Source organism: Pseudophryne corroboree, chromosome 6 (assembly GCF_028390025.1).
Source record: "Pseudophryne corroboree isolate aPseCor3 chromosome 6, aPseCor3.hap2, whole genome shotgun sequence".
NCBI classification, from domain to species: Eukaryota; Metazoa; Chordata; class Amphibia; order Anura; family Myobatrachidae; genus Pseudophryne; species Pseudophryne corroboree.
Genome location: NC_086449.1, coordinates 721,071,922 through 721,099,288, shown reverse-complemented (window position 1 = coordinate 721,099,288; position 27,367 = coordinate 721,071,922). Strand labels below are relative to the sequence as shown.

Genomic DNA, 27,367 nt, shown 5'->3' with positions numbered 1-27,367 from the left:
CCCGTATAAAGTGGGCAGGAGCTATTCAGTTGTTTTTGGGCGCTCATCACTTGTCGCGGAGCTCACATCCACAGTGCAGGGGATTAGCAGGGCGAAGCGGCTTCTCCCATTTACAGTGACAGTTAATGTGCCCAAAAGCCGGAGCAATGCTGTTAAAGTGACCAAAGCCCTGCTTTGGCCAGATTTATGAGAACTTCAAATTACCTCAGTCAGCTGAATTGGACTCTATCTTGATGGACCACGTGCTATATTGGAAAATGCTTACCATGCTATTCCTAAAGGTGGCCATACACTTAAGATTTCCCTTGAACTGCTCGGCATCTTCCCGGGCACAGAATCGCATACCATACATCATATGCAGTCCTTTTGCATATGATGTATATCGTATGCGATCCTAACCATGCCTGCGGGATCCAAGATATGCAGTACTTCCGCTCTAGGGGCTCCGGTCCGATGCTCATGTGACATCGGGTCAGAGGTAAAGCACATGCGATTTGCCAGTTTTCATACCCGAACCATCATAATCGTATGAAATCGTGCAAAATCGCACTAGTGTTATGAGCACCTTAAGAGACACTTATGGGTGATTCTCCAGAAAGTGAACATAAAGTCCCGTGCATCACATGCTTTTAATTTTATTTTCATTTTAAACTGGTTTGTTAATAAATTGTTCTTATATGAAAATGTAATTGCTTAGTAGCAGTGCCTTACCTTATAACTTAAGATCCACTAAAATCTTGGTATTATACTATAAGGTTTGAATTTGTGTGGTTGTCCCGTGCATCACGGAGAATCGCCCTTATACACGTTTTGTATTGTAGACTCATCCGCCCGAAATGCTCCCAAATTCCTCCCCTTTATGAGGCAAGCAAATCATATGTTAATATTAGGATAACTCCCTCTTTGTAAATGATCTGTGTTAAGGGTGTGTACACACGGTGAGATATTTTCTTTCGATTTTGACTATATAGTCAAAATCGCAAGAAAAGTTAGTGCAGATCGCAAGGTGAAAGTCACCTTGCGATCCCGATGCGTGGTCCCGCCAGGTCGGCATCGCAAGAAAAGATAGACTGTGTAGGCAAGTCAATCCTTGCTAGATCGGTGTACTATCTAGTTCATCTCACATGTCAATGACATCTCACATAAGCCAAAATCGTAAACACACACAGTCCATATCTCAAGAAAAGTTAGTCAAAATCGGTGGTGCTGGGCTCTGGGGAGTTCAAGGGAAATGGCAAGTGGAAATCGGGCATAGCAAGGATCTCACCGTGTGATGTGTATACATTGTTACTATCTGCTGCTGTAGGGGCAGGAGAAATAATTTTGACATCCTTTCTAATGATTGTCGCCGCTACGTGTGATGGGAGATCGGGGGGTGTTAGTGCTGGGTTTAGCCTCCTAAAACTGCTAAACTCGAGTAAAGTTCTGAGCGCGCCACGAATAAAGTGTCGTTTGGGTGCCAAACAGGTCACTTTTCGCACATTTCTGCTCACCGGTGCGGGCAGATGTATCTGCGCCAGGAGCATGCGAGTCCATACGGTAGCACAGTTGCATTTCTGCTGATGGGTGCCCTCTAGTGGTGGCCGCACATTAAACAAATAAATTCCCTCCTTTCTGTGACTTTGTGCCCCAGTGATGTCACTAGTTTCAAGTAAATTTGTAGGCTGCATTCTCGTGACAAAATGGGCGCGGTCTCTGTGTGAAGGCAATGGTACAATACAAGCAACAGGTGCCCTGTAGTATATGACTAATAATCCTGGTGGCTTTGGTTTTATGTAGAAGGTTAGATGGATTATATCCTTTATGGAAATGTCACCGTCCGTTCTCTGTCAATAGCCTTTTTCTTGTCAGCACTGACGTTACCATGGAAAGGATTTCAGCAGAGCATTAAAAGCAATAGAGGTAAATGTTTGCTTTGCCTATTATAGAGGTCTGTGCAGTACGCACCATTTATTTATTTTGCATTGAGCCCAATTACAAAGATTTGGGTCAGAGAGAGGACTTGGGAACAGTTGATAAGTAGCCAGTTTGATCACCGCTTCGTATTACAGAAGTATGCGTGTGTCTGACACCACAGGCTGCGCAGTGATGGTCTACAATTATTATGCAATTAGAGTTGTAATTACAGATTTGGCAGACTAGACTAAACTTTTAACGTGCTATGTGTATGTACGCGACTGTAGTATCCTGTTTCAGCTGAAGAAGTAGAAATCGTTTCATAAAGTCTGCAGAATTTGGGAACTGAAAAGTAAACCTTAATTATGAAAACACATAAACCCCCTAAGTTTTTGCGGTCTATGATTACCGTTTGTCAAGTTCCAGTGTTCCTTATACCCCAGTCTCTCAGAGGACTGCCCATTGGGGCACATGGCAGGTTCATATTTTAGAGGAGACCTATGGAACAAAACTCTGATTGTTTTACAGAAATGATGTTCCCTTTTGCAGCAGCGTTGAACTACATGGAGTGCAGCTTCAGCAGTGGTACTCAAACTATGTCCTCAGGACCCCAGACCGTTCATGTTTCCCAGGTCACCTAGCTGGTGCACAGGTGTATTCATTACTCACTGGCACATTTTGAAATATCCACAGGTGGAGTTTATCTTATTTCACTTGTAATTATGTGAGGAGACCTGCAAAGCATGAACTGTTTGGGGTCTTGAGGACCGAGTCTGAGAACCTATGACTTAAGAGATATGAGCTGTGCATAATAAAATGAATTTTTCAGTATTAACCTGACATTCCAATACAGGGCTCTTTCTGTCAAAGCATTCCATCCCCAATCCATCACACAGCAGAAACTGCTGCAGCATTTATGACCTAGGAGAGTCTTCAGTTGTTGGTTTTTTTGCGCCTGATCGGGAGATCGTGGGGCGCAAGTCAGTTAGGGTTTGTTTTTTTGTGTGCTCTGATCACGCCCAAAGAAGTCGGGATTAGCCATGTAAATGTCACTTTCTTTTACGTCCTAGAGGATACTGGGGTCCACATTAGTACCATGGGGTACCACCAGGAGCCATTGGCACTTTAAGAGTTTGAGAGTGTGGGCTGGCTCCTCCCTCTATGCCCCTCCTACCAGACTCAGTTTAGAAAATGTGCCCGGAGGAGCCGGTCACAGCTAGGGTAGCTCCATAGGAGTTTCTTTAGTTTTATTTTAAAAGAGTTTAGGCACAGGGAGGCTGCTGGCAACAGCCTACCTGCTTCGTGGGACTAAGGGGGGAGAGTAGTGTCCACCCTAAGGGGTCTGAGCCACTATCTCCGCTGACAGGGCACTGAGCTCCTGAGGGGACAGATCGATCGCCGCCACAGGGGGTCACTCACCCCAGCAGCATGCCGCCAACCCCCTTACAGAGTGCACAACATAAAAAATAAAGATAGAGACACGGGTTTCCATAGCAACGGAAACCGGAAGTGACGCTACGCTATGTAGCGCCGGAGGATACATGAGAAAGTAACTCAGACTGGGCACTATGACAACAAGCCCACCCCTTACAGCAACCGGAAGTGACGTTACGCCGTATAGTGCTGGAGGACACACTGGAAAAGAATACAGATTGAACACCATGACAACAAGCCCGCCTCTTACAGCAACCGGAAGTGACGTTACGCCGTATAGTGCTGGAGGACACACTGGAAAAGAATACAGATTGAACACCATGACAACAAGCCCGCCTCTTACAGAATTTACAGATTAGGATTGGAGCTTCCATGACGATAGGGACGCCCACAGCAGAGGACCATGGGACTGGTAGTTTTTTTCATGTATAGGGTCCAGCTGGGCAATTAGGATTCTTATTGGTGCTGCATGCATTTAAATAGCAGCCCAAATGAGGAGGTCAGCATTCAGACTTTTTGAACCTTAACAAAGACCCCAGCCCGGGGTGGAAACGCGTTGGTTACCTTCTGACAAGCCCGAGGACGGACTTAAGGACCAGTATCCAGTAAGATCCATGTATGGTGGGATTATCCGGAAATCCCTTTACCATCTCCCATGCGTTTTTAGAACTGCCTAAAAACAGTTCTGAATGATCTGGTAATTAGTTTCTTTCCTTGCTGCTTGCAGTGATTTGCACAATACCTGACCTTTATACTTTTATACCTTTTAAAAAAATGTGTGTCATATATGTATGCTATTAAAATGGTATTTCACTATATGCACTTTATATTCATTTACATGATACTTCAAATACGAATGATTGAAGCCTGTGAATAAGCACCAGCAAGAATAAGAAGCGCTAGTTAAGTCTCAGTCTCTAAATATTTTTTATGTTGTGCACTGTGTTGGTGAGGGGTGAAGGAAACCTCTAGGAGGCTTTGAGACAATACCAGCTGCTATAAGCATTGCGCACGAACTGTTCTCAAATTTTCTTAGTATCACGATTTGTAACCCCCTTACAGACTGTCAAAGAAGGTGGCTTTACCTGTTCCGGGATCTGCCACGTTAAAAGAACTGGCTGATCGCAAGATTGACACTACGCTCAAAATCATATACATGGCTTCGGGGGCGATATTACAGCCTACCATTGCCTGTGCATGGATTTCTAAGGCTATAGTTAAGTGGTCTGGCACGTTACTTGAGGAATGGGATACAATGGATAAAAGTGACGTTGAATTGTTCTTACGTAACATACAGGATTCTGCGGGATTTACGGTGGAATCTATGAAGGACCTGGGTTCGATGGCTGCAGGGATTTCTTCCATGTCTGTCTCAGCTTGTAGAGGACTCGGGCTGGGCAAATGATCTGCCGACACGGAATCCAGGAGAGGTGTGGAGAACCTACCCTACACAGGTCAGGCTCTTGGGGAAGCGGTAGATGCGTGCATTTCCACGGCAACTGCGGCTAAGTCACCTTTTCTTCCTTCAGCTGCACCTGCTACGAAGAAACCTTTTTTTTCAGCTACGTCGCAGTCCTTTCGGACGCCTAAAACAAGAAGGAGCAAGCAGCCCAATACCTTCTTTAGAGGAGGTTGGGCAAAATCCAAAAATACCTGCTACTGCAGGCTCCCATGACCATATGCCTACTTCTGGTACATCAAAATCCTCCCCATGACGGTGGACCGCACGGCCTGGAGGAAGGACCGTTCTGGGCGAGGCTAAAAAGGTTCAGCCACGTTTGGGTGCAGGATATTGTGTCCCGGGGTACAGGCTGGAATTTCAAGACCTTCCGCCTCACCGATTCTTCAAATCAGGCTTGCCAGCTTTGCTGGCAGACAAGGCTATCCTACAGGAATTCATCCAAAAATTTGTAGGGTCACAAGTTATTGTCCCAGTTCCTCCTCATATGCAAAACAAGGGTTATTGGGGGTAATTCTGAGTTGATCGCAGCAGGATCTTTGTTAGCAGTTGGGCAAAACCATGTGCACTGCAGGGGAGGCAGATATAACATGTGCAGAGAGAGTTAGATTTGGGTGGGGTGTGCAAATTGAAATCTAAATTGCAGTGTAAAAATCAAGAAGCCAGTATTTACCCTGCACAGAAACAAAATAACCCACCCAAATCTAACTCTCTCTGCAAATGTTATATCTGCCCCACCTGCAGTGCACATGGTATTGCCCAATTACTAACAAACTTGCTGATGCGATCAACTCAGAATTACCCCCATTATTCGAACCTTTGAATTTGAAATCGTTAAACTCTCTGAGGGAGTTCAAATTCAAAATGGAATCTCTGAGAGCGGTGATCTCAGGTCTGGAGGATGGAGAGTTCGTGGTTTCCCTGGATATCAAGGATGCGTACCTCCACATTCCAATTTGGCAGCCCCATCAGGCTTATCTCTGATTTGCACTGTTAGACAGCCACTTTCAGTTCCAGGCACTGCCATTCGGTCTCTCTGCGGCACAGAGGGTGTTGGTTCTCCTGCGCAGGTAGGGTGCGAACATAATTCCGTATCTGGACGATCTGCTGATAAAGGCAGTGTCCAGGGAGAAGTTGTTGCAGTCCATTGCTCTGACGACTCGACTGCTCAGGAATCACGGTTGGATCCTGAACCTTCCGAAATCGCATTTGGAGCCGACAAGGAGATTGTCTTTCGACACAGAAGTGCAGAGGATGTTTCTTCCACTGGAGAAAGCGTTAGTGATACAATCCATGGTCCGGGATGTCTTGAAGCCGGCCCGGGTATCGATTCATCAGTGCATTTGCCTTCTGGGGAAGATGGTTGCCTCCTACGAGGATTTACAGTACGGAAGATTCCATGCTCGACCTTTCCAGCTGGATCTCCTAGACAAATGGTCATGATCTCATCTTCACATGCACCAGAGGATACGTCTCTCACAGAGGGCAAGGATTTCGCTCCTCTGGTGGCTGCAAATGCCTCACCTTCTGAAGGGCCGCAGGTTCGGAATTCAGAAGTGGATCCTTCTGACCACGGATGCCAGTCTCAGAGGTTGGGGAGCGGTCACCCAGGGGGAAACCTTCCAAAGAAGATGGTCAAATCGGGAAGCCATTCTTCCAATAAACATTCTGGAATTAAGAGCCGTGTACAACGGTCTTCTCCAAGCGGCTCATCTTCTACAAGATCGGGCCATTCAAGTACAGTCGGACAATGTAACGACGCGGGCCTACATAAACTGACAGGGAGGTACAAAGAGCCGAGCTGCAATGTCGGGAGGTGACCAGAATCCTCTAGGCAGAAAGGCATGCGATGGCTGTCAGCGATCTTCCTCCCAGGAGTGGACAACTGGGAAGCAGACTTCCTCAGCAGACACGAGAATGGGGCCTCCATCCGGAGGTGTTCGCAGACGTGACCAGTAGTTGGGGCGTGCCTCAAATAGACATGATGGCCTCACGTCTCAACAAGAAGTTTCAGAGGTACTGTTCCAAGTCGAGAGACCCTCAAGCAGTGGCTGTGGATGCCCGTGGGTGTTCAAGTCAGTGTACGTGTTCCCTCCACTTCCACTAATTCCAAGAATTCTAAAGCTCATAAAGAGAACAAGGGTTCAGGCAATTCTCATTGCTCCAGACTGGTGAGGTCCTTCTGCAACAGGGGCTGTTTGCTTATCGGGACTTACCGCGGCTACGTTTGACGGCATGGCGGTTGAACGCCAGATCTTAGCCCGAAAGGGTATTCCAAGCAAGGTTATTCCTACCCTGATACAGGCTAATCAGGGTAGGAACATTGCCATCGCATTTGGGAAAAAAAGTGTCTTGTTGTGAATCCAAGAAATTTCCTACGGTGGAGTTTCAACTTTTAAATCTTCTCCTCTTCCAGCAAGCAGGTGTGGATATGGGTCTGCATTTGGGATCCATAAAGGTCCAGATTTCGGCCTTATCCATTTTCTTCCACAAACAATTGACTGCCCTCCCTGAGGTTCAGACCTTTTTGCAAGGGGTTCTGCACATCCAGCCTCCCTTTGAGGTGCCGACGGCACCCTGGGATCTTAACGTGGTGTTGCAGTTCTTGCAATCGGATTGGTTAGAGCTTGTACAGGAGGCTGAGGTTAAGTTTCTCACATAGAAGGCTGTCACTTTTTTGGCCTTAGCTTCTGCTCGACGTGTGTCAGCATTGGGGGCTTTGTCCTTAATTTTCCATGAGGATAGAGCTGATCTCAGGACCCGTCAGCAGTTCCTTCCAAAGGTTGTGTCAGCTTTTCATATCAACCAACCTATTGTGGTGCTAGTTGCTACTGACTCCTCAATTGCATCAAAGTCCTTGGATGTTGTGAGGGCTTTGAGAATCTATGTGAAGAGGACTGTTTGTCACAGAAAATCGGACTCTCTGTTTGTAGTGTATAATCCCCCAAAAATTGGGTGTCCTGCTTCAAAGTAGACGATTTCTCGCTGGATCAGGTTCACTATCCAGCATGCATATTCAACGGCAGGATTGCCGTGTACGAAAATCTGTTATGGCCCACTCTACTCGTAAGGTGGGTTCTTCCTGGGCGGCTGCCCGGGGTGTCTCGGCTTTACAGCTTTGCCAAGCGGCTACTTGGTCAGAGTCGAACACGTTTATCAAGTTCTACAAGTTCGATACTTTGGCCTCTGAGGACCTAAAGTTTGGTCAATCAGTTCTGCAGGAGCCTTCGCGCTCTCCCTCCTGTTGTGGGAGCTTTGGTACATCCCCATAGTACTAATGTGGACCCCAGCATCCTCTAGGAAGTAAGAGATAATTGGATTTTAATTACCTACCGGTAAATCCTTTTCTCGTAGTCCGTAGAGCAGGCATTCCCAACCGCGGTCCTCAAGGCACATCAACAGTGCAGGTTTTAGTGATATCCAGGCTTCAGCACAGTTTGTTAAATCAAAATAACTGAGGTACTAATTAAGTCACCTGTGTTCAAGCCTGGATATCACTAAAACCTGCACTTTTGGTGTGCCTTGATGGCCGCGGTTGGGAATACCTGCCGTAGAGGATGCTAGGCGCTCGCCCAGCGCTTTGTTATCCTGCAATGGTTATCTGGTTCAGTACGACTTTCTTAGTTGCGTACTGCCTTGTTACTTGGTTAAGTATTGTTTCAGCTTTTGCTGAGTTTCAAGCTAGCTGGCTTGGTTTGCCTTATGTGTGAGCTTGTATGAATTTCGCCACTGTGTATAATCCTTCTCTCGAAGATGTCTGTCTCCTCGGGCACAGTTTCTAGACTGAGTCTGATAGGAGGGGCATAGAGGGAGGAGCCAGCCCACATCTCAAAATCTTAAAGTGCCAATGGCTCCTGGTGGACCCATCTATACCCCATGTTACTAACGTGGACCCCAGCATCCTCTACGGACTACGAGAAAAGGATTTACCGGTAGGTAATTCAATTCCTATTTTGTTTTTGGTTTAGTTAGATATACCTGTAGTAAGAAATGTCTATTGTTAAAGTACTGTATGATAACATTATGTGCATCAAACCAGGTCAGAGGTAACATAGAAACATAGAATTTGACTGCAGATAAGAACCACTTGGCCCATCTAGCCTGCCCCTTTTTTAACCATATTGTTACCTCAACCCTATTTAATCCTTATGGCAGCTGCGTATCTCTCAGACTTCCTTTATCAGCTATGTGTGCTGATCATACCTTTTCATCCATTTGCGCAACTCAGCCTGTTGGACTCTTGTTAGGCTATGGGGTATATTCAATAAGAGTCTGTTCCATTCCGACATGCAGTTGTCGGAATGGATCTGCCACCCCGCATAAAATGGATGGCCAAATCCGACTGTCTTATTTGGCTGTACACGGGGTCCTGTCCTGCCGCTGCTGACAGCAGCGGCCATGAGTGCAGATGGCGGCGGGGGGTAAGCTCGGCATCAGGGGGGAGCAGAGATCGGCGGCCGGAGCTGGCTACGGGGGGACATGTCTGGGGCGGCGGGTGGAGGCGCTGCAGGGGAAGAGGTGCCTGCGGGGGGAGCTGAGATCGGAGGCCAGCGGGGGGGACATGTCTGCGGCGGTGGGAGGCGCTACAGGGAGAGAGGTCTCTCCCTGCAGTGCCTCCCCCTGCCGGCCGCCGGTCTCGGCTCCCCCAGCTGCCCGCAGCATCGCTTGTCTCCTCACCTCAATCCGACTTATTTTCAAGTCGGATTGAGTTTGTCGGAAAGGGTGCCAAAACCTGTCGGATTTGGCCCCATTTCTGACAGAAGCACGTGGAGCGGCGGCTATTCCGCCGATCCACGTGTTTTCCGACAAGTTGTGAATTCCCGACTTGTCGGGAAAAAATCGACCCCTATTGAATAGGTCGGAATCCCTTCCGACCTATTTTCTGTCGGAAGCTGCCGTCTTTCCGACAAGACGGCAGCTTCCGACAGTTATTGAATACACCCCAATATGGTGACGGGTGGTCTTCTGTATGCCGAATGCCGGGATCCCAGCGCACAGTATACCGGCGCCGGAATCCCGACACACGGCATACCGACAGATATTCTACCTCGTGGGGGTCCACGACCCCCCTGGAGGGAGAACCACCGTGCCCGCAGCATGGCGAGCGCAGCGAGCCCGCAAGGTGCTCCTTTGCGCTCGCCGCTCTGTCAGTATGCCGGCGGTCGGGCTCCCGGCGCCGTATGCTGGTCGCCGGGAGCCCGGCCGCCGGCATACCATACTGCACCCATGGTGACAGGTCATGAACTTTTCTTACAATTTGTTGTAAACAATGTTTTCTTTAAAACCAACTCCTCACTTTGTCACGTAACTTGAGGCAATCGTCATATGGGCTGGGAAGAGAAGTGTGGCACAATCTAAAAAAAAATTCTGTCTAGCACCATTGGACTGTGCGTAATGGAGCCCTCTTGTGTATGTTTATGTAATTACACTAACTACTGAGTGTCTTGCAGTGTGCACTTTTTTTTTTTGGATGAAATAACAAGGAATGACTCCTAATACCAGGCACATTAAGAGCGCTTAAAATTGGTAACTACATCTAAAGCTGCCTATAGCACAGTATTTGGATTTCTACGATGCGGCCACGTCAAAATATTGAATTTTTAAAGATTTGCTGCTCAAAACAAAAATGCAGCTCTTGCTCCAGCAAGGCGACAGTTTTTCAGCAATTTGTACAGCACAGTTTGAAATCATAAACTTGGATCTATGTTGACCCGGATGTAAATTATGAGTTGCAAGTGACCGATGTTCACCTGTATTTTATGAATTCTGAAACTCGTTAGCACTTTTTGCAGTTACGTAGTCTGTGTTTTTAAATCTCTTGATCAAGAAAGTTGGTTGCATAGATGGAAGACAGAAGATGTTGGTTCTCAAGAAGAGCAGGACAGTCTGTGGTCATGATTTTTATTTTATTAATTTACCTTAATACAAAGGGAGGGACTTCTATTGTTTATGCACGCCTGATATCCCATCTAAAGTAACTGGAGATCAGGGGGCGATATTCAGTTGTTTAGTTTTATAGCGCCATTCGTGCCCAGAAGTGGCGGGTACCCAACTTTAGTTCCAGACGCAACGTGAAAAAACTGCCATTTCGGCGTCCATACTGGTCACTTTTTGCACATCTCTTCTCACCAGTGTGGTGAGAACACTGTCGACATACACACCAAAAAACAATGAAAAACTTGCGTCTGGATTTTGTCCTTGTCGGGATTTTGACCGTCTGTCAATTGCTGTTGGGATTTTGATTGTAGGTATTTCATACCGATCACATATATATAATATATTACACACACACACATCCACATCAATTCGTGTCATTGGGGACGGTGACATCATTACAGTACTGGGTGTCACGGGAAGGTGAAGTGAGCTTTACTTGAAATGTCAGTGTGTCCCACATTCAGTAGTGCACGGTAGATGTACAGTGTAGACATTGAGGGGGCAATTCAATAGTTTTATTTCATGCCCGATCACCCATCTAAAGTGACGGGAGATCACGGCGTGTTATTCAAAGGTTTGGCTTTTTTGCGCACACCACGGGGCTACAAGTGCTGTTTGGGCACCCAGACAGCCAACTTCGCACATTTCAGCTCACCACCTCAGGAGTCTGAGCTGAAATGTGTTCCCAAAATTCCCCCCCACCTGGCTGTTCTCGCTCAAATAGAGAATCAGTTGAATTACTCCATATGGCTCCATCCGAGGAAAACAATTGAATTCTTCCCTGAAGAGATCATGTGACTGCAGTGGAAATGTATGAAACGTTCTAAAGAGAACATGTGGAGAAGCTGGCCAATCAACCAATCCATCTCTAGCTGTCAGTTTATTGCATGTACTAAATAAATGTTCTCTTTGGAAGATTTGATCCATCTCATCCTGTGAGCCGGAAATTGACATTCCAGGAATTGGTAATTAATTGGCATAACCACACAGTCCATTTCAGGAGGAAAATATTACATGGTGAAGTGTGGAAGCATTCTTATATAGAAACATAGAATTTGACAGCAGATAAGAACCACTTGGCCCATCTAGTCTGCCCTAAACACATGTACACGCACACACATACACACTAGGGTTAAGTTGTTGTTTTTTTTGTCAGGAGCCAAGTAACCTACCAGTATATTTTTAGATTGTGGGAGGAAATTGGAGTACCCAGAGGAAACCCACACAAGCATGGGGAGAATATATAAACTTCAAACAGTAAGGGCCATGGTGGGATTGAACCCATGACCTCAGTTCTGTGAGGCAGTAATCCTAACCATTATACCGTAATTACGGCAATTTATCTAGAACCGTCCAATAATATTTCCCATTCAGTTACTCCTCCATGTAGTACAAGAATAGGGCAAGTTGCACCAGGATCTAGGAGTGAAGATCTATGCCTATTGTGTGCAGATTGATCTTAAACTATTTATCCAGCACTGCTTACATACCACACCTCAGAAAGGACCACACCATTATAAATGAATGTTTTTAAGAAGCCGTTAAGTGCACTTTACACTGTGATACAACATAAATTGCTCCACTCCTCAGCCGTCCAGGAAACCTCATCAGTCACTAATTACTGCGCAAATGCTGTAGATGGTAATCATTTATTGGTGGTTGTCAGAATTACCAGCAACTTGTTCTGTGCTTACTGTGTTGTGATATTATCACATAACAAATCATCTAAAGATGTGATACCAGAATATTCTATGTAATCCCTTCCCTCAGGAGCAGATACAGCAAAATAAAAGGTGGCTGATCAGTTAGAGGCCACTTCCTCCACTAAACAATATAATACTTTCACGAAACCTAGGAAATACATTCATCTTAATTTAACTTGGTTGAGTCCAATGTCTGAGAATGAAGTCTGTATAGTTTCCTTGGCGTTGATCCAATTAGAATATCCGAACCACAGCAATTAATAGAATCAACTGTAGGGTGGACTATCCTAGTGTTCTTTGTTTAGCTCAGTAAACAAGTCTACATAATCCCTAGGGTTTTCCAGTTTACTTTCCGGATGATGAATTACTACACACTTGGAGATGGTGACATGGACGCGGAACAGTTGTTTTGTACCTTTTTTATCTTCATAAACTACACTGATTTGGTGGCGATGTCCAAAATATAAGGATCCTATGAATAAGACGCCTAGATGCTTGTTCTTCACCCCCTGGAATTCTGTTTGAGCATTAACCCCATATTCTTCTCCTTATTAATCTTTGTGATTTGAAGCAGAAGTGGTTAGATTAAACCCCATTCTCCGTGCATGACATGTGTAACAGGCTTATTCCATAAACCATCTTATGGTTTTTAACTCTCATCAGCGTTCTCCCAAATAGCAGTATGATGGTTGGCCAACGACAGTGTCCCCACAACTGAAGAGCATTTACTAAATTTTCATCTAACTGCGGATAACTATGAAGGTACCGTGCAGTGATTTTGTGTTAGAAAACACAGGGACTGGAGGGTCACTCTCTACTCTGGTAGAGTCCCTTTATGCAGAAAACGCCTTTGATAGGAAAGAGTGGAGCTTCTTGCGTCCCATCCTTAAGCCATTAGTTTCCGAGGGAATTTCCTGCAGGGTGTGGCTTCATTGTACTTTAATGCTACGGTTCTCAGATTCACCTCCACTCCTTTCACAATCCACAATGTCGCCAGACTGCGTCTAAACCGTACATCAACTGAGATTTGAGTAGCCCCGCTGATCACTGGCTGCATATGCAGACAACGTAATTCCTACTGTCACAAATTCTCTTACTTTGCTTTCCCCCCCCACTGCATTGCATGGTTATGGTCAGCTGTATAACCCTCAAGTGTACATTACATTTCCAGAGGTGCACCTCCTTCTTGAAATATCTGGGTATGCACCTCACACAGGGGGTCATTCCGAGTTTATCGCTCTCTAGCAGCCATGCAAACGCATTGTCGCTGCCCACCGGGGAGTGTATTTTTGCTTTGCAGAAGTGCAAACGCTTGTGCAGCAGAGCGCCTGCAAAATCATTTTGTGCAAAACAAGACCAGCCCTGTAGTTACTCTTCGTGTGCGTTGATTCTAACGACGGACGGACGGCTTTTATCGTCACACACCCGCCCAGCCACACCTGCTTTTTTCCCGACGCGCCTGCGTTTTTCTAAGCACTCCCTGAAAACGGTCGGTTGACACCCAAAAACGCCCACTTCATGTCAATCTTCCTGCGTTCAGCCGTGCGACTGAAAGCTTCGCTAGAACCTGTGCAAAACCACAAAGGACTTTGTACCCGTACGTCGCACGTGCACATTGCGGTGCATGCGCAGATTAGCCGTTTTTTCCACTGATCACTGCGAACAATGGCAGCTTTACCTCTGTCAAACACTCCCTGTTTGTATCCCATACCTTTTTCTGAAATCCAGAGTACATTTTCATATTTTGTGCTAACACTCTAGGAACTGAGGTCTAGGGTTACCTTGTTTAAAGAAATATTACTTGGCTATCCATCTGACTCAAGCAGCCCTTGCCCATGCTGACTAACCACCTTCAGGTGCTCTTTACATAGGCGTTCTCTCCCCGTACTCCAGTGGTTCCCAAACTTTTTTGAGTCCAGCGCCGTGGAGTATAAAAAATGTTTTCCCTGCACCCCTAGGCCAAAACTTCCTTATTGAGAAATCTAGAAATAAATATTAAATTAAGTAAATTTGTTTATATGTGATCCTTAGCTTTAGTTGTGTGGTGAGGGACAAGATTTGCTTCTGTTTGTCCACATATTTTATTATTGGCGGCCACCGGCACTGGTTTTGCCTATTACATTGACCATAAATAATTTTAATTGGTCCTGGACCACAAACCCAGGTCACCCCGGCAGTGTCCTGAGGAACCCCAGAGTGCCACGGCACACAGTTTGAAAACCACTGCTGTACTCTTTCTTTCTCTGACGTCCTAGTGGATGCTGGGAACTCCGAAAGGACCATGGGGAATAGCGGCTCCGCAGGAGACTGGGCACAAAAGTAAAAGCTTTAGGACTAGCTGGTGTGCACTGGCTCCTCCCCCTATGACCCTCCTCCAAGCCTCAGTTAGTTAGATTTTTGTGCCCGAACGAGAAGGGTGCAATCTAGGTGGCTCTCCTGAGCTGCTTAGAGTAAAAGTTTAAATTAGGTTTTTTTATTTTCAGTGAGTCCTGCTGGCAACAGGCTCACTGCATCGAGGGACTAAGGGGAGAAGAAGCGAACTCACCTGCGTGCAGAGTGGATTGGGCTTCTTAGGCTACTGGACATTAGCTCCAGAGGGACGATCACAGGCCCAGCCATGGATGGGTCCCAGAGCCGCGCCGCCGTCCCCCTTACAGAGCCAGAAGAGCAGAAGAGGTCTGGAAAATCGGCGGCAGAAGACGTCAGTCTTCAACAAGGTAGCGCACAGCACTGCAGTTGTGCGCCATTGCTCTCAGCACACTTCACACTCCGGTCACTGAGGGTGCAGGGCGCTGGGGGGGGGGGGGCGCCCTGAGACGCAATAAAAACACCTTGGATGGCAAAAAATGCATCACATATAGCTCCTGGGCTATATGGATGCATTTAACCCCTGCCAGAATACATAGAAAAACGGGAGATAGGCTCCGCCCCCTTATCGGCGGCCTTATCTCCTCAGCACACTGGCGCCATTTTCCCTCACAGCTCCGTTGGAGGGAAGCTCCCTGGCTCTCCCCTGCAGTCACTACACTACAGAAAGGGTTAAAAAAGAGAGGGGGGCACTAATTAGGCGCAGTATAAACAATACAGCAGCTATAAGGGGGAAAACACTTATATAAGGTTATCCCTGTATATATATAGCGCTCTGGTGTGTGCTGGCAAACTCTCCCTCTGTCTCCCCAAAGGGCTAGTGGGGTCCTGTCCTCTATCAGAGCATTCCCTGTGTGTGTGCTGTGTGTCGGTACGTTTGTGTCGACATATATGAGGAGAAAAATGATGTGGAGACGGAGCAGATTGCCTGTAATAGTGATGTCACCCCCTAGGGGGTCGACACCTGAGTGGATGAACTGTTGGAAGGAATTACGTGACAGTGTCAGCTCTGTATAAAAGACAGTGGTTGACATGAGACAGCCGGCTACTCAGCTTGTGCCTGTCCAGACGTCTCATAGGCCGTCAGGGGCTCTAAAGCGCCCGTTACCTCAGATGGCAGATATAGACGCCGACACGGATACTGACTCCAGTGTCGACGGTGAAGAGACAAATGTGACTTCCAGTAGGGCCACACGTTACATGATGGAGGCAATGAAAAATGTTTTACACATTTCTGATAATACGAGTACCACCAAAAAGGGGTATTATGTTCGGTGAGGAAAAACTACCTGTAGTTTTCCTAAATCTGAGAAATTAAATGAGGTGTGTGATGATGCGTGGGTTTCCCCCGATAACAACTGATAATTTCTAAAATGTTATTGGCATTATATCCTTTCCCGCCAGAGGTTAGGGTGCGTTGGGAAACACCCCCTAGGGTGGATAAAGCGCTCACACGCTTGTAAGGGCTCTACCCTCTCCTGAGATGGCCGCCCTTAAGGATCCTGCTGATAGAAAGCAGGAGGGTATCCTAAAATGTATTTACACACATACTGGTGTTATACTGCGACCAGCAATCGCCTCAGCCTGGATGTGCAGTGCTGGGTTGGCGTGGTCGGATTCCCTGACTGAAAATATTGATACCCTAGATAGGGACAGTATATTTTTGCCTATAGAGCAGTTAAAAGATGCATTTCTATATATACGTGATGCACAGCGGAATATTTGCCGACTGGCATCAAGTCTAAGTGCGTTGTCCATTTCTACCAGTAGAGGGTTATGGACACGACAGTGGTCAGGTGATGCGGATTTCAAACGGCATTTGGAAGTATTGCCTTATTAAGGGGAGGAGTTATTTGGGGTCGGTCTTTCAGACCTGGTGGCCACGGCAACAGCTGGGAAATCCACGTTTGTACCCCAGGTCGCCTCTCAACATGAGAAGACGCCGTATTATCAGGCGCAGTCTTTTCGTGGACAAGCGGGCAAAAGGTTCCTCATTTCTGCCCCGTGACAGAGGGAGAGGAAAAAGGCTGCAGAAATCAGCCAGTTCCCAGGAACAGAAACCCTCTCCCGCCTCTGCCAAGCCCTCAGTATGACGCTGGGGCTTTACAAGCAGAATCAGGCACGGTGGGGGGCCCGTCTCAATGAATTTCAGCGCGCAGTGGGCTCACTCGCAAGTAGACCCCTGGATCCGTCAGGTGATATCTCAGGGGTACAAATTGGAATTCGAGACGTCTCCCCCTCGCCGTTTCCTAAAGTCGGCTTTACCGATGTCTCCTTCTGACAGGGAGACAGTTTTGGAAGCCATTCACAAGCTGTATTCCCAGCAGGTGATAATCAAGGTACCCCTCCTGCAACAGGGAACGGGGTATTATTCCACACTGTTGTGGTACCGAAGCCGGACGGCTCGGTGAGACCGAGTCTAAATCTAAAATCTTGAACACTTACATACGGAGGTTCAAATTCAAGATTGAGTCACTCAGAGCAGTGATTGCGAACCTGGAAGAAGGGGACTACATGATGTCTCGGGACATCAAGGATGCTTACCTTCATGTCCCAATTTACCCTTCTCACCAAGGGTACCTCAGGTTTATGGTACAGAACTGTCACTATCAGTTCAGACGCTGCCGTATGGATGGTCCGCGGCACCCCGGGTCTTTACCAAGGTAATGGCCGAAATGATGATATTCCTTCGAAGGAAGGGAATTTTAGTTATCCCTTACTTGGACGATTCCCTGATAAGGGTAAGATCCAGGGAACAGTTGGAGGTCGGTGTAGCACTATCTCAGGTAGTGTTGCGGCAACACGATTGGATTCTCAATATTCCAAAATCGCAGCTGGTTCCGACGACTCGTCTTCTGTTCCTAGGGATGATCCTGGACGCAGTCCAGAAAAAGGTGTTTCTCCGGGAGGAGAAAGCCAGGGAGTTATCCGAGCTAGTCAGGAACCTCCTAAAACCGAGCCAAGTCTCAGTGCATCAATGCACAAGGGTTCTGGATAAAATGGTTGCTTCCTACGAAGCAATCCCATTCGGCAGATTCCACGAAAGAACTTTCCAGTGGGACCTGCTGGACAAATGGTCCGGGTCGCATCTTCAGATGCATCAGCGGATAACCCTGTCACCAAGAACAAGGGTGTCCCTCCTGTGTTGGTTGCAGAGTGCTCATCTTCTAGAGGGCCGCAGATTCGGCATTCAGGACTGGGTCCTGGTGACCACGGATGCCAGCCTGCGAGGCTGGGGAGCAGTCACACAGGGAAGGAATTTCCAGGGCTTATGGTCAAGCCTGGAGACATCACTTCACATAAATATCCTGAAGCTAAGGGCCATTTACAATGCTCTAAGCTTAGCAAGACCTCTGCTTCAAGGTCAGCCGGTGTTGATCCAGTCGGACAACATCACGGCAGTCACCCACGTAAACAGACAGGGTGGCACAAGAAGCAGGAGGGCAATGGCAGAAGCTGCAAGGATTCTTCGCTGGGCGGAAAATCATGTGATAGCACTGTCAGCAATTCCGGGAGTGGACAACTGGGAAGCAGACTTCCTCAGCAGACACGACCTCCACCCGGGAGAGTGGGGACTTCACCCAGGAGTCTTCCACATGATTATAAACCGTTGGGAAAAACTCGACAGGTATTGCGCCAGGTCAAGGGACCTTCAGGCAATAGCTGTAGACGCTCTGGTAACACCGTGGGTGTACCAGTCAGTGTATGTGTTCCCTCATCTGCCTCTCATACCCAAGGTACTGAGATTGATAAGATGGAGAGGAGTAAGCACTATATTCGTGGCTCCGGATTGGCCAAGAAGGACTTGGTAACCGGAACTTCAAGAGATGCTCACGGAGGATCCGTGGCCTCTACCTCTAAGAAAGGACCTGCTCCAGCAAGGACCCTGTCTGTTCCAAGAACCGCGGCTGCGTTTGACGGCATGGCGGTTGAACGCCGGATCCTGAAGGAAAAAAGGCATTCCGGATGAAGTCATCCCTATCCTGATCAAACCCAGGAAGGATGTAACCGCAAAACATTATCACCGCATTTGGCGAAAATATGTTGCGTGGTGCGAGGCCAGTAAGGCCCGATGGAGGAAATTCAACTGGGTCGATTCCTACATTTCCTGCAAACAGGAGTGTCTATGGGCCTGAAATTGGGGTCCATTAAGGTTCAAATTTCGGCCCTGTCAATTTTCTTCCAAAAAGAACTAGCTTCAGTCCCTGAAGTTCAGACATTGTAAAAGGGGTACTGCATATACAGCCTCCTTTTGTGCCTCCAGTGGCACCTTTGGATCTCAATGTAGTTTTTGGTTTCCAAAAGTCACATTGGTTTGAACCACTTAAATCTGTGGAGTTAAAATATCTCACATGGAAAGTGGTCATGCTGTTGGCCCTGGCCTGGGCCAGGCGCGTGTCAGAATTGGCGGCTTTATCCTGTAAAAGCCCTTATCTGATTTTCCTTTCGGACAGGGCGGAATTGAGGACTCGTCCTCAGTTTCTCCCTAAGGTGGTTTCAGCGTTTCACCTGAACCAACCTATTGTGGTGCCTGCGGCTACTAGGGACTTACCCGGGATTCAAAATCCTTCCTTATTGTGTACGCTCGTCCGGGCACAGTATCCTAACTGAGGCTTGGAGGAGGGTCATAGGGGGAGGAGCCAGTGCACACCAGCTAGTCCTAAAGCTTTTACTTTTGTGCCCAGTCTCCTGCGGAGCCGCTATTCCCCATGGTCCTTTCGGAGTTCCCAGCATCCACTACGGACTATGAGAAATAGAATTATCGGTAAGTAAATTCTTATTTTCTTTTTTTTGGCTCCCATCTGACCAGAGGCTCCCTCTTTCTCAGCTTCCTTCCCCTCTTTCGATCTATCCTCTCCACATGTGATTACTGCACCAGGGTGTTTGGATTGCTCAATAATCTTTCATGTCCCCTCTCTGGAATAATAATGCTTCTATATGCGTGTGAATTAAAGAAAACACCTACAAACGCATGTTCTATCGGTACCTGGTGCCTTCACGTCTACATGCTAGTTCCCAGCATACACAAAAACAGCGAATTACTCACGTCCTTAACTCAGCTAGTTGAGCCAATGTTGCCCTTTGAAAACATCTGGGTAATCCCCTGTCTCTACCTTGCACAAGTCTATCTGGAACCCCTACCTCCTTGAATCCATACCCAGCATTCTGCAGGAGAGTCCTGATAATGTGCCCCTATTTGGGCTCCATGGCTTTCTCACAATGAGGCCACTATCACCTCATCCTCTTGCTGATTATTAGGCACATTGTGGATCTCGTACGTTATTGACTTACCAGCAATTCCTACCAGCTTCCCCCCCTACTAATGCTGCCCATATATTTTGCTTCCCCTCATCCTTGTCTCCTTTTATTCTACGTTCTCTTTTTCTCTTAATTCATTTTTTTTTTTTTTTTGCACTCTTTTATTCTTCTACACTTTCTTCTGCATACATCTTCTCTTTTCTCTGTTTTGACCAACTGAAATTCCTTATACTGCATTGAACTATCTTTGGTATTGTTCCCTGTTGACTGTAAGCTTGCCCTCCTACTGCGCATAGCTTGTTGTTTGTACCGGTTTGCTCTTTGTACAATTTGATGCTGTACCACTGTTATGTTGGGGCAAAAACAATAAAAACTTTGTTTAAAAAAACTCAGGAATATACGCTACTTTTGCCAGATTGAGGGTGTTGGGTAAAAGTTATCTTCATATAATCGGCCTGCAAAGTGCAAACGTTTTACACCTAAATAGAGGCTCTTGACTGTATCCGACAGTGGTGGTCATTCCGAGTTGTTCGCTCGCTAGCAGATTTTAGCAGCATTGCACACGCTAGGCCGCCGCCCTCTGGGAGTGTATTTTAGCTTAGCAGAATTGCGAACGAAAGATTAGCAGAATTGCGAATAGAAATTTTTTAGCAGTTCCTGAGTAGCTCCAGACTTACTCCTACACTGCGATCAGCTCAGCCCGTTTCGTTCCTGGTTTGACGTCACAAACACGCCCTGCGTTCGGCCAGCCACTCCCCCGTTTCTCCAGACACTCTCGCGTTTTTCCCTGACACGCCTACGTTTTTTAGCCAATGCCGGGAAAACGCTGAGTTGCCGCCCAGAAACGCCCCTTTCCTGTCAATCATTTACCGTACACCAGTGCGACTGAAAAGCGCCGCAGACGCTACAGCAAAACAGCTAAGTTTTTAGTAAAATAACTAAGCGCATGCGCTCTGCGTACCATGCGCAGTTAGCGACTAATCGCAGTATAGCGAAAATCGTCAACGAGCGAACAACTCGGAATGACCCCCCAGTGTTCGCATAGTATTGCCCCTTATTTATATGGACACTGTCATGACAATGCTGCTGTTGATTTCCCATTGTCATTATCAACGTCCACCACTGTGCCTGGGCCTCTAGCTGGGTCCGATATCTTAACGTGGGATCCCACTGCAAGTCACAGTATATCTGTGTGTATTTAATTCTTGGATCTATCACTGCATGAAAGGGGAATCTGCGTATAAGCATCACGTTGAGGGACCACTGAGGAATCTGTGACTGTATAGTAGTTTTACGTTGAGCAATATTGCTCCATATTGTTAAAAACTTAACTGACAAAATAAAAAGATATTAGTTTCCTGGCTAGTTATTGCCATGTGATATATGGTAAATAAGACTGTTCAATCGCTTTCAGTAGGTTCATTGATCATAGCATGCTGGAGGTAAATTTTAAGAGGCCATTGTTGAAAGACCAGTAAACATATAATAGCAATACAGAAAAGAGACACCAATGCCTCTTGCCTCACTAATGGGTGCTGTCACCGCTGCAGTGTGATGGAAAACCTGCTTGTGGTCTCCATGTAGCATTATGTAAGGATGTAGGGAGAAGCTGCAGTGATTGTGGAGGTCCCTGTTCTGGTTGGGATACAGTGTAATATATTGAACGGATATGGCCCAGTGTAATGAAGCCTGGTGTATTGCTGATAATTTATCATCCTTCCAGTCAGAGGCTTCCCGCAAGGCATTCTTCTCTTCTGCTTCATATACTGAAATGTGCTTACACATTGCAAAACCTCCACAGTTTTGTGGGTCTCCCACGGAGTTGGAGGGTTTACTGTTCTCCCAGAACGGGGTCAGAATCCATATGCTCAGGAGCCCGCTTTTCCAGTATGCAACGTGATTTATTTGCTGTCACACAAACCTAAGTCCTTGAGACTTGAAGCTGTAGAGGTGCCAAGGAACTGCCATCACTGGCTGCTCCTTCCTAACCCCCCCCCCCAAAAAAATCTCCACATGATTTCCTTCCAAGAGGCCCTAACTAACCCACAAGGACAGCACCCCCCTTCAACTTTGCCGTGTATCCTCCAATATCACATCCATATCAATCACAGAAAGTTTTATGCTAACGAGGTCCTCCTGCCTCCTCCCGACCAGTCCTCCACATCTGGATGTAAATTCCTTCTCTGCACTGAGGTCACCGGGACCCTGGGTATGGCACAGAGCGAGGTCTGATCTTTACATGGGAAAGGAAGAGAAGGCCTGGGGTCCCCTTCTTCCAAGATGTGTTTTGTATTTAATTACTTTGGATAGAAGCCACTTATAGTTTTACTTTCCTTAACTCAGCGTCTGCTGCTTAACAAAACTGCAGCTTGTTTTAACCCTTTTGGTCCTAAAATGACACATCCCTGGGACTATGAGTATACGATGCAGGGCAGGTTGTCGTTACTGGTCTCCTTTGCTATTACGGAACTGAGTGACTGTTTCCCTCATCTAATCAAAGTGCAGATATTTTGTAACCTGTTATCTCCTCATTACTGCTTGTAAGAGGAACGTTTGCTCCCCCACGGGCATCCTGCCACCCGAAATCTCCACATTTTCAGTATGATCGGTTTATTGTGACCACAAGCCATTTATGCTGGCTTAATTCCAAGGGTGATGTGATCCCTGGTCTCATTTGTATTCCAGATCCTAATGGAATACAACCCCCCTTCTTTGCAGATAAGTTAAATGCATTGTAAGGTGTCCTCAGGGTATCCGCAGAACTAGGCACGGTCCATCCCATACTGTAGAAGCAGCTCATTAAGGAGCCCAGCAGTGTTATTATTAAGTCTCTACGTGCGGCTCAGGACTAATGCTAATCACCTGTGTTTTCTCTCTCTTTTGCAGCACCAATGTGGTGATGAATTATTCAGAGATAGAGTCTAAGGTTCGAGAGGCGACCAACGATGACCCCTGGGGACCTTCCGGGCAGCTCATGGGAGAGATAGCCAAGTAAGTAATGGCTGGTTTCCCGGGAGAAGAGAAGACAATTCTTTCCCAGTTATAACTTCTTGTGAAGGTGGAGAACAGGGGCAGGAAACTTTATTCGCCCTGTGTTCTGTGCTTGGAATACAAAATACCTTTCTTGTTTTTTTTGTCTTACTGCTTATTTAGAACAGTTGGAGTGATGCTTATTGCACAGATCCACATTCGGCTTATCAACATCCGCTATTGTATCTCCGATTAATATGTAGGCACCTGTCATACTTACTAGTGGATATGTATTCAGTTTAAAAAAAACGATTTGTTGCTATATGCCAAGGCAGTGATTTTCAACCTTTTTTTTTTTTACTCGCGGAACACCGAACAATATTTTAAAATTGCCAAGGCACACCATCAGTTCCCCAAAGAAAAAAAAGAAAAACACACATTGGCCATCATAGTAAAAAAAGAATCCACACATTGGCCTGCACAGGAAAAACAATCACATTGCTCCCCACATAAATCATGTTGCTCCCTTCATAAATCGCATTGCTCCCCACATAAATCATGTTGCTCACACATAAATCAATCATATTTCTCCCCACATAAATCCTATTGCTCCCCACATGAATTATTCACATTGTTCCCCCCATAAATCCATAAATCCTATTGCTCCCCACAAGAGAAATAACATAAATATTAGCCCCTACCGATTATCTGACCTCCTCCCTGTCCCTCAGTGGCGGGGATTGTTCATAGTGGAGTGCTGCGAATACTGAGCAGCGGGCGGTTGGGCAGGTGTGGATGTCGGTGGGCAAGGAAAGCTGTGGATGCAAGCGGGAACTGGAAGATGTGTATACAGGCGGGTGGGCTGGCTGGGTGGTGAGACGCTGCGGCCGTGACCTATGATATCACTGCCGCGTCATCAAGGCATAGATCACAGCCAGAGCATGACTGATCCTCTAATAAGAGCCCGGGCCAACGGTTCACTCTGAAGGTATAGGGAGCTGATCTGGCTCTGCGGCACACCTTGCAACTGGTCGCGGCACACTAGTGTGCCACGGCACATTGGTTGAAAAAGCCTGTGCTAAGGTGACCTTAGGTGCTGCGTTGTTGGCAGGGTATCCAGTCAGCTTTAGGCCTTTACATATGGCAGCCTGTAACATAGTAACACAGTTTCTGATGTTGAAAAAAGACAATTTGTCCATCAAGTCTCCTACGCTGTATTATTTTTAGGACTAATTTTGTCTGTTGCTAATGTTGGCCGTTGTGTTTATTTGTCATCTTTTTTTATTTATTTATTTTTTTAAATTATATAGTGCATGACTACGCACCATAACCCTGTATATCTTTTCTATTATGTACTTATCTAGCTCATTCTTAAAAGTGTTGGCTGAATCTGCCATTACTACTCTCTCAAGCAGGAAATTCCAAACACGTATTGTCCTTACTGTGAAAAAACCTTTTCACCTCTGTGTGTGAAATCTCCTCTCCTGTAACCTAAGCCGGTGTCCACGTGTCCGTGTATTGTCCCCTTATATATTTGTAAATGTTAATCATGTCCCCTCTTAGTCTCCTCTTTTCCAGTGTAAACATGCCTAGTCTTGCAAGCCTTTCCTCATATTCCAGCGTCTCCGTCATCCCCTTAATTAGTTTGGTCACCCGCCTCTCAACCTTTTCTAGTTCCAAGATATGCTTTTTGTTGTATGGTGCCCAAAATTGTGCACAGTATTCAAGATGTGGCCTCACTAGTGATTCATATAATGGGAGTATAACACACTTGTCCCTTGCATCAATTCTCCGCTTTATGCATGTTGATACCTTGTTAGCCGCCTTTGCTGCAATCCTACTTTGGGTACTGCTGCTTAGTTTATCTATGTGAACACCTAAGTCTTTTTCCAGTACTGAGTCCCCTAATTTTACCCCATCTAGCATGTAGGCGTTATTTTTGTTCCTGCTACTAAAGTGCATTACTTGCACTTGTCTTTGTTGAAGCTCATTCTCCATTTTGCTGCCCATGTGTCTAGTTTATCCAAGTCGTTCTGAAGAGACTCACAAAGTGACAATCCCGATCAGTATCTGAATGGGAACACTTACTCTAGTTGTACCACAGGGGATGTGGCTGTCCGGTCTGATTGTGGAATAGCTAGAGCCGTCTGATTTTGGCCACGTATATGTATGGGAAAATTGGAGCTAGATATTCAATCTGGAATCTGCCTGTGTAATTTTTCCCACACAGATTTCAGTTCTAAAACCACCAGAGTAGGGACCATCCTGGAAAGCTTACTATCCAGTCTGTAATACTGACGGGATGAAGTATAGTGTACCTTGGTGGCAGGGTGGGTGAGATGTAATTGGTTTCCTTATCAAAGGACAGGGCAGAAACCTATTATTGATATGAAAGGTGAGATGTCAGGTGGCTCTTGATTGGTTGGCTCCGCACTTATCCAGTTAGTGGCAGGCTATCCTTTTATTCCGCTTGTAAGGTATCTCTTCCCACTGCTCCTGAAATTGTTGTAGAAGCTGCCAGCAGAGGTTCCCAGTCACCGTAAGTACCAGGTCCAAAAAGTATTGCGGGTGGCTCTCTCAACATTAAAACCAGGATCCAGCATCGGGGTACCTACCTTTCTTTATATTTTAGCTGATGCAGTGATCATCTCCTGATTGATGACCCACGGAATAACTCTAAAGGTGGGTACTCACGGAGAGATCCATGCTTAAAATCTAAGCAAACTGACTAGATTGCTTAGAAGTTAAACACTGATCTCTGTGTGTACCCCCCACAGCGATAGCGATGCGCGGCCCCATCGCTGGTGCTAGATTGGCCTGCATGCAGGCTCAATCTAGCAGATCGCTCACTTCAGCGCTGTGTGAAGTGAGCGACCCCCCCGTCGTCCCCACCTCGCTCAGCACATATCGCGCTGAGCGGGGGGAGAGATGTGTGCTGAGCGGTTCGCTCAGCACATATCTCCCACCACATCTCCCCCGTGTATACGGCCCTTAAGACTAGATGTATTATCAGAGGCGTCGCTTACATGTTTGACACCCGGTGCGGCTCCTGTTCAAAAAGGGGCGTTCCTTCGCGGGTGCAGTCAGAAGGAGCGTGGCTTTGCGAGATGGGGGCATGGCCGTGCTGCACGTGGGCGTGGCTACGCTTCCCGACCCCAGTTTCCTTGACTAAGGGGGAGCCGGAGGTGCTGGCTGACCCCGGAGACTGCAGTGTCGGCTTCTTCACAGTGACAGAAGCCGGGCACATCACGTAATGTTACAGTGCAGTACCCGGCTCCTGTCACTGAGCGGGAGCCGGCACTTTGACACCCGGGTGCGGGCCGCACCCCCCGGTTGTGACGCCACTGTATATTATCAATCTCCAGTTTGTTGCCAACATTAGAAGCAATCAGTGTTTGCTTTCAAATGAGACAACTCAGTGTAAATCACTTCAATTGACTGTGGCTATTAATGGTTGCTGTATCTTATGTGTGTGTGTGTGTGTGTGTGTGTGTGTGTGTGTGTATGTATATTAGTCTGTCGTACTGCATAACCTCCTGTACAACTCCTTATACAACTCCTGCATAACCTCCTTACAACTGCTGGTGAATATTTATAGCAGACTATGGCCAGAATGCAAACTATGTGAAACCACGCGTACCGTTTTCCAGCATGTGGGGGCGCTTCTAACATTCCTCTGCACACCTCACTTCCTGTCTCGTACAGTGCTGTACAGACCAGGAAATCAGTGGGGTGGAAAATAAATGAATGAGCCTCTTTATTAAGTAACCCAAAACTATTTCCATGAACAATGTGCTACCACATGGCTGGGACTTTTGCAAAACCTTTCCCTTTAGTGTGCAGCAGAGCTGACATTCACATACTTTAATCTGTCATTTAAGATAATTTGCACTGTAATTTTAGCTGAGATGAGAGTAGGCAATTTCACACGCTCACATTTTTATTCTGTACTAGGAAAAAGGCAGCATCCGGTGAATATGGATTACATGCTTTGAATGGTCTAATAAACTGGCCTAAGAATGGGGCTAGATTGGACCGTAATACTCATTTATGTGGAAAGCCGGGTTGGTTCATGTGTGTTCAGCATTGCTCAAACATTGGGCTTGTGATATTTTACCAAGATCCATTTGAAAATGAAAATAAAAACAGTATTATTCAGCATTGTAGTGTACTTGCCCTGTATGGACTGCATTTGTCTTGTTGACAATCAATATGGAACCCTGGAGTGTATGCACCGTTATGTAGACAAGTGTGATGCTACATTGATGCAGGTCGACAGGGCAGTTTTAAACATGATGGTAAATGATGACATATATACAGTTGTACTGCCGACGCGCACAGA

The 27,367-nt window shown here is 46.5% G+C and overlaps 1 protein-coding gene across 5 annotated transcripts in view; it reads left to right on the top strand.

Moving 5' to 3' along the window:
* Positions 1-27,367, top strand: part of CLINT1 (clathrin interactor 1) — a 209,729-nt gene that overhangs the window by 125,793 nt on the left and 56,569 nt on the right. For all 5 annotated transcript variants that reach the window (XM_063928398.1, XM_063928401.1, XM_063928397.1 and 2 more), the window contains one exon: positions 22,942-23,046. In XM_063928398.1, coding sequence (XP_063784468.1) covers positions 22,942-23,046 — 105 coding nt within the window. The remainder of the gene's footprint in view (positions 1-22,941; positions 23,047-27,367) is intronic.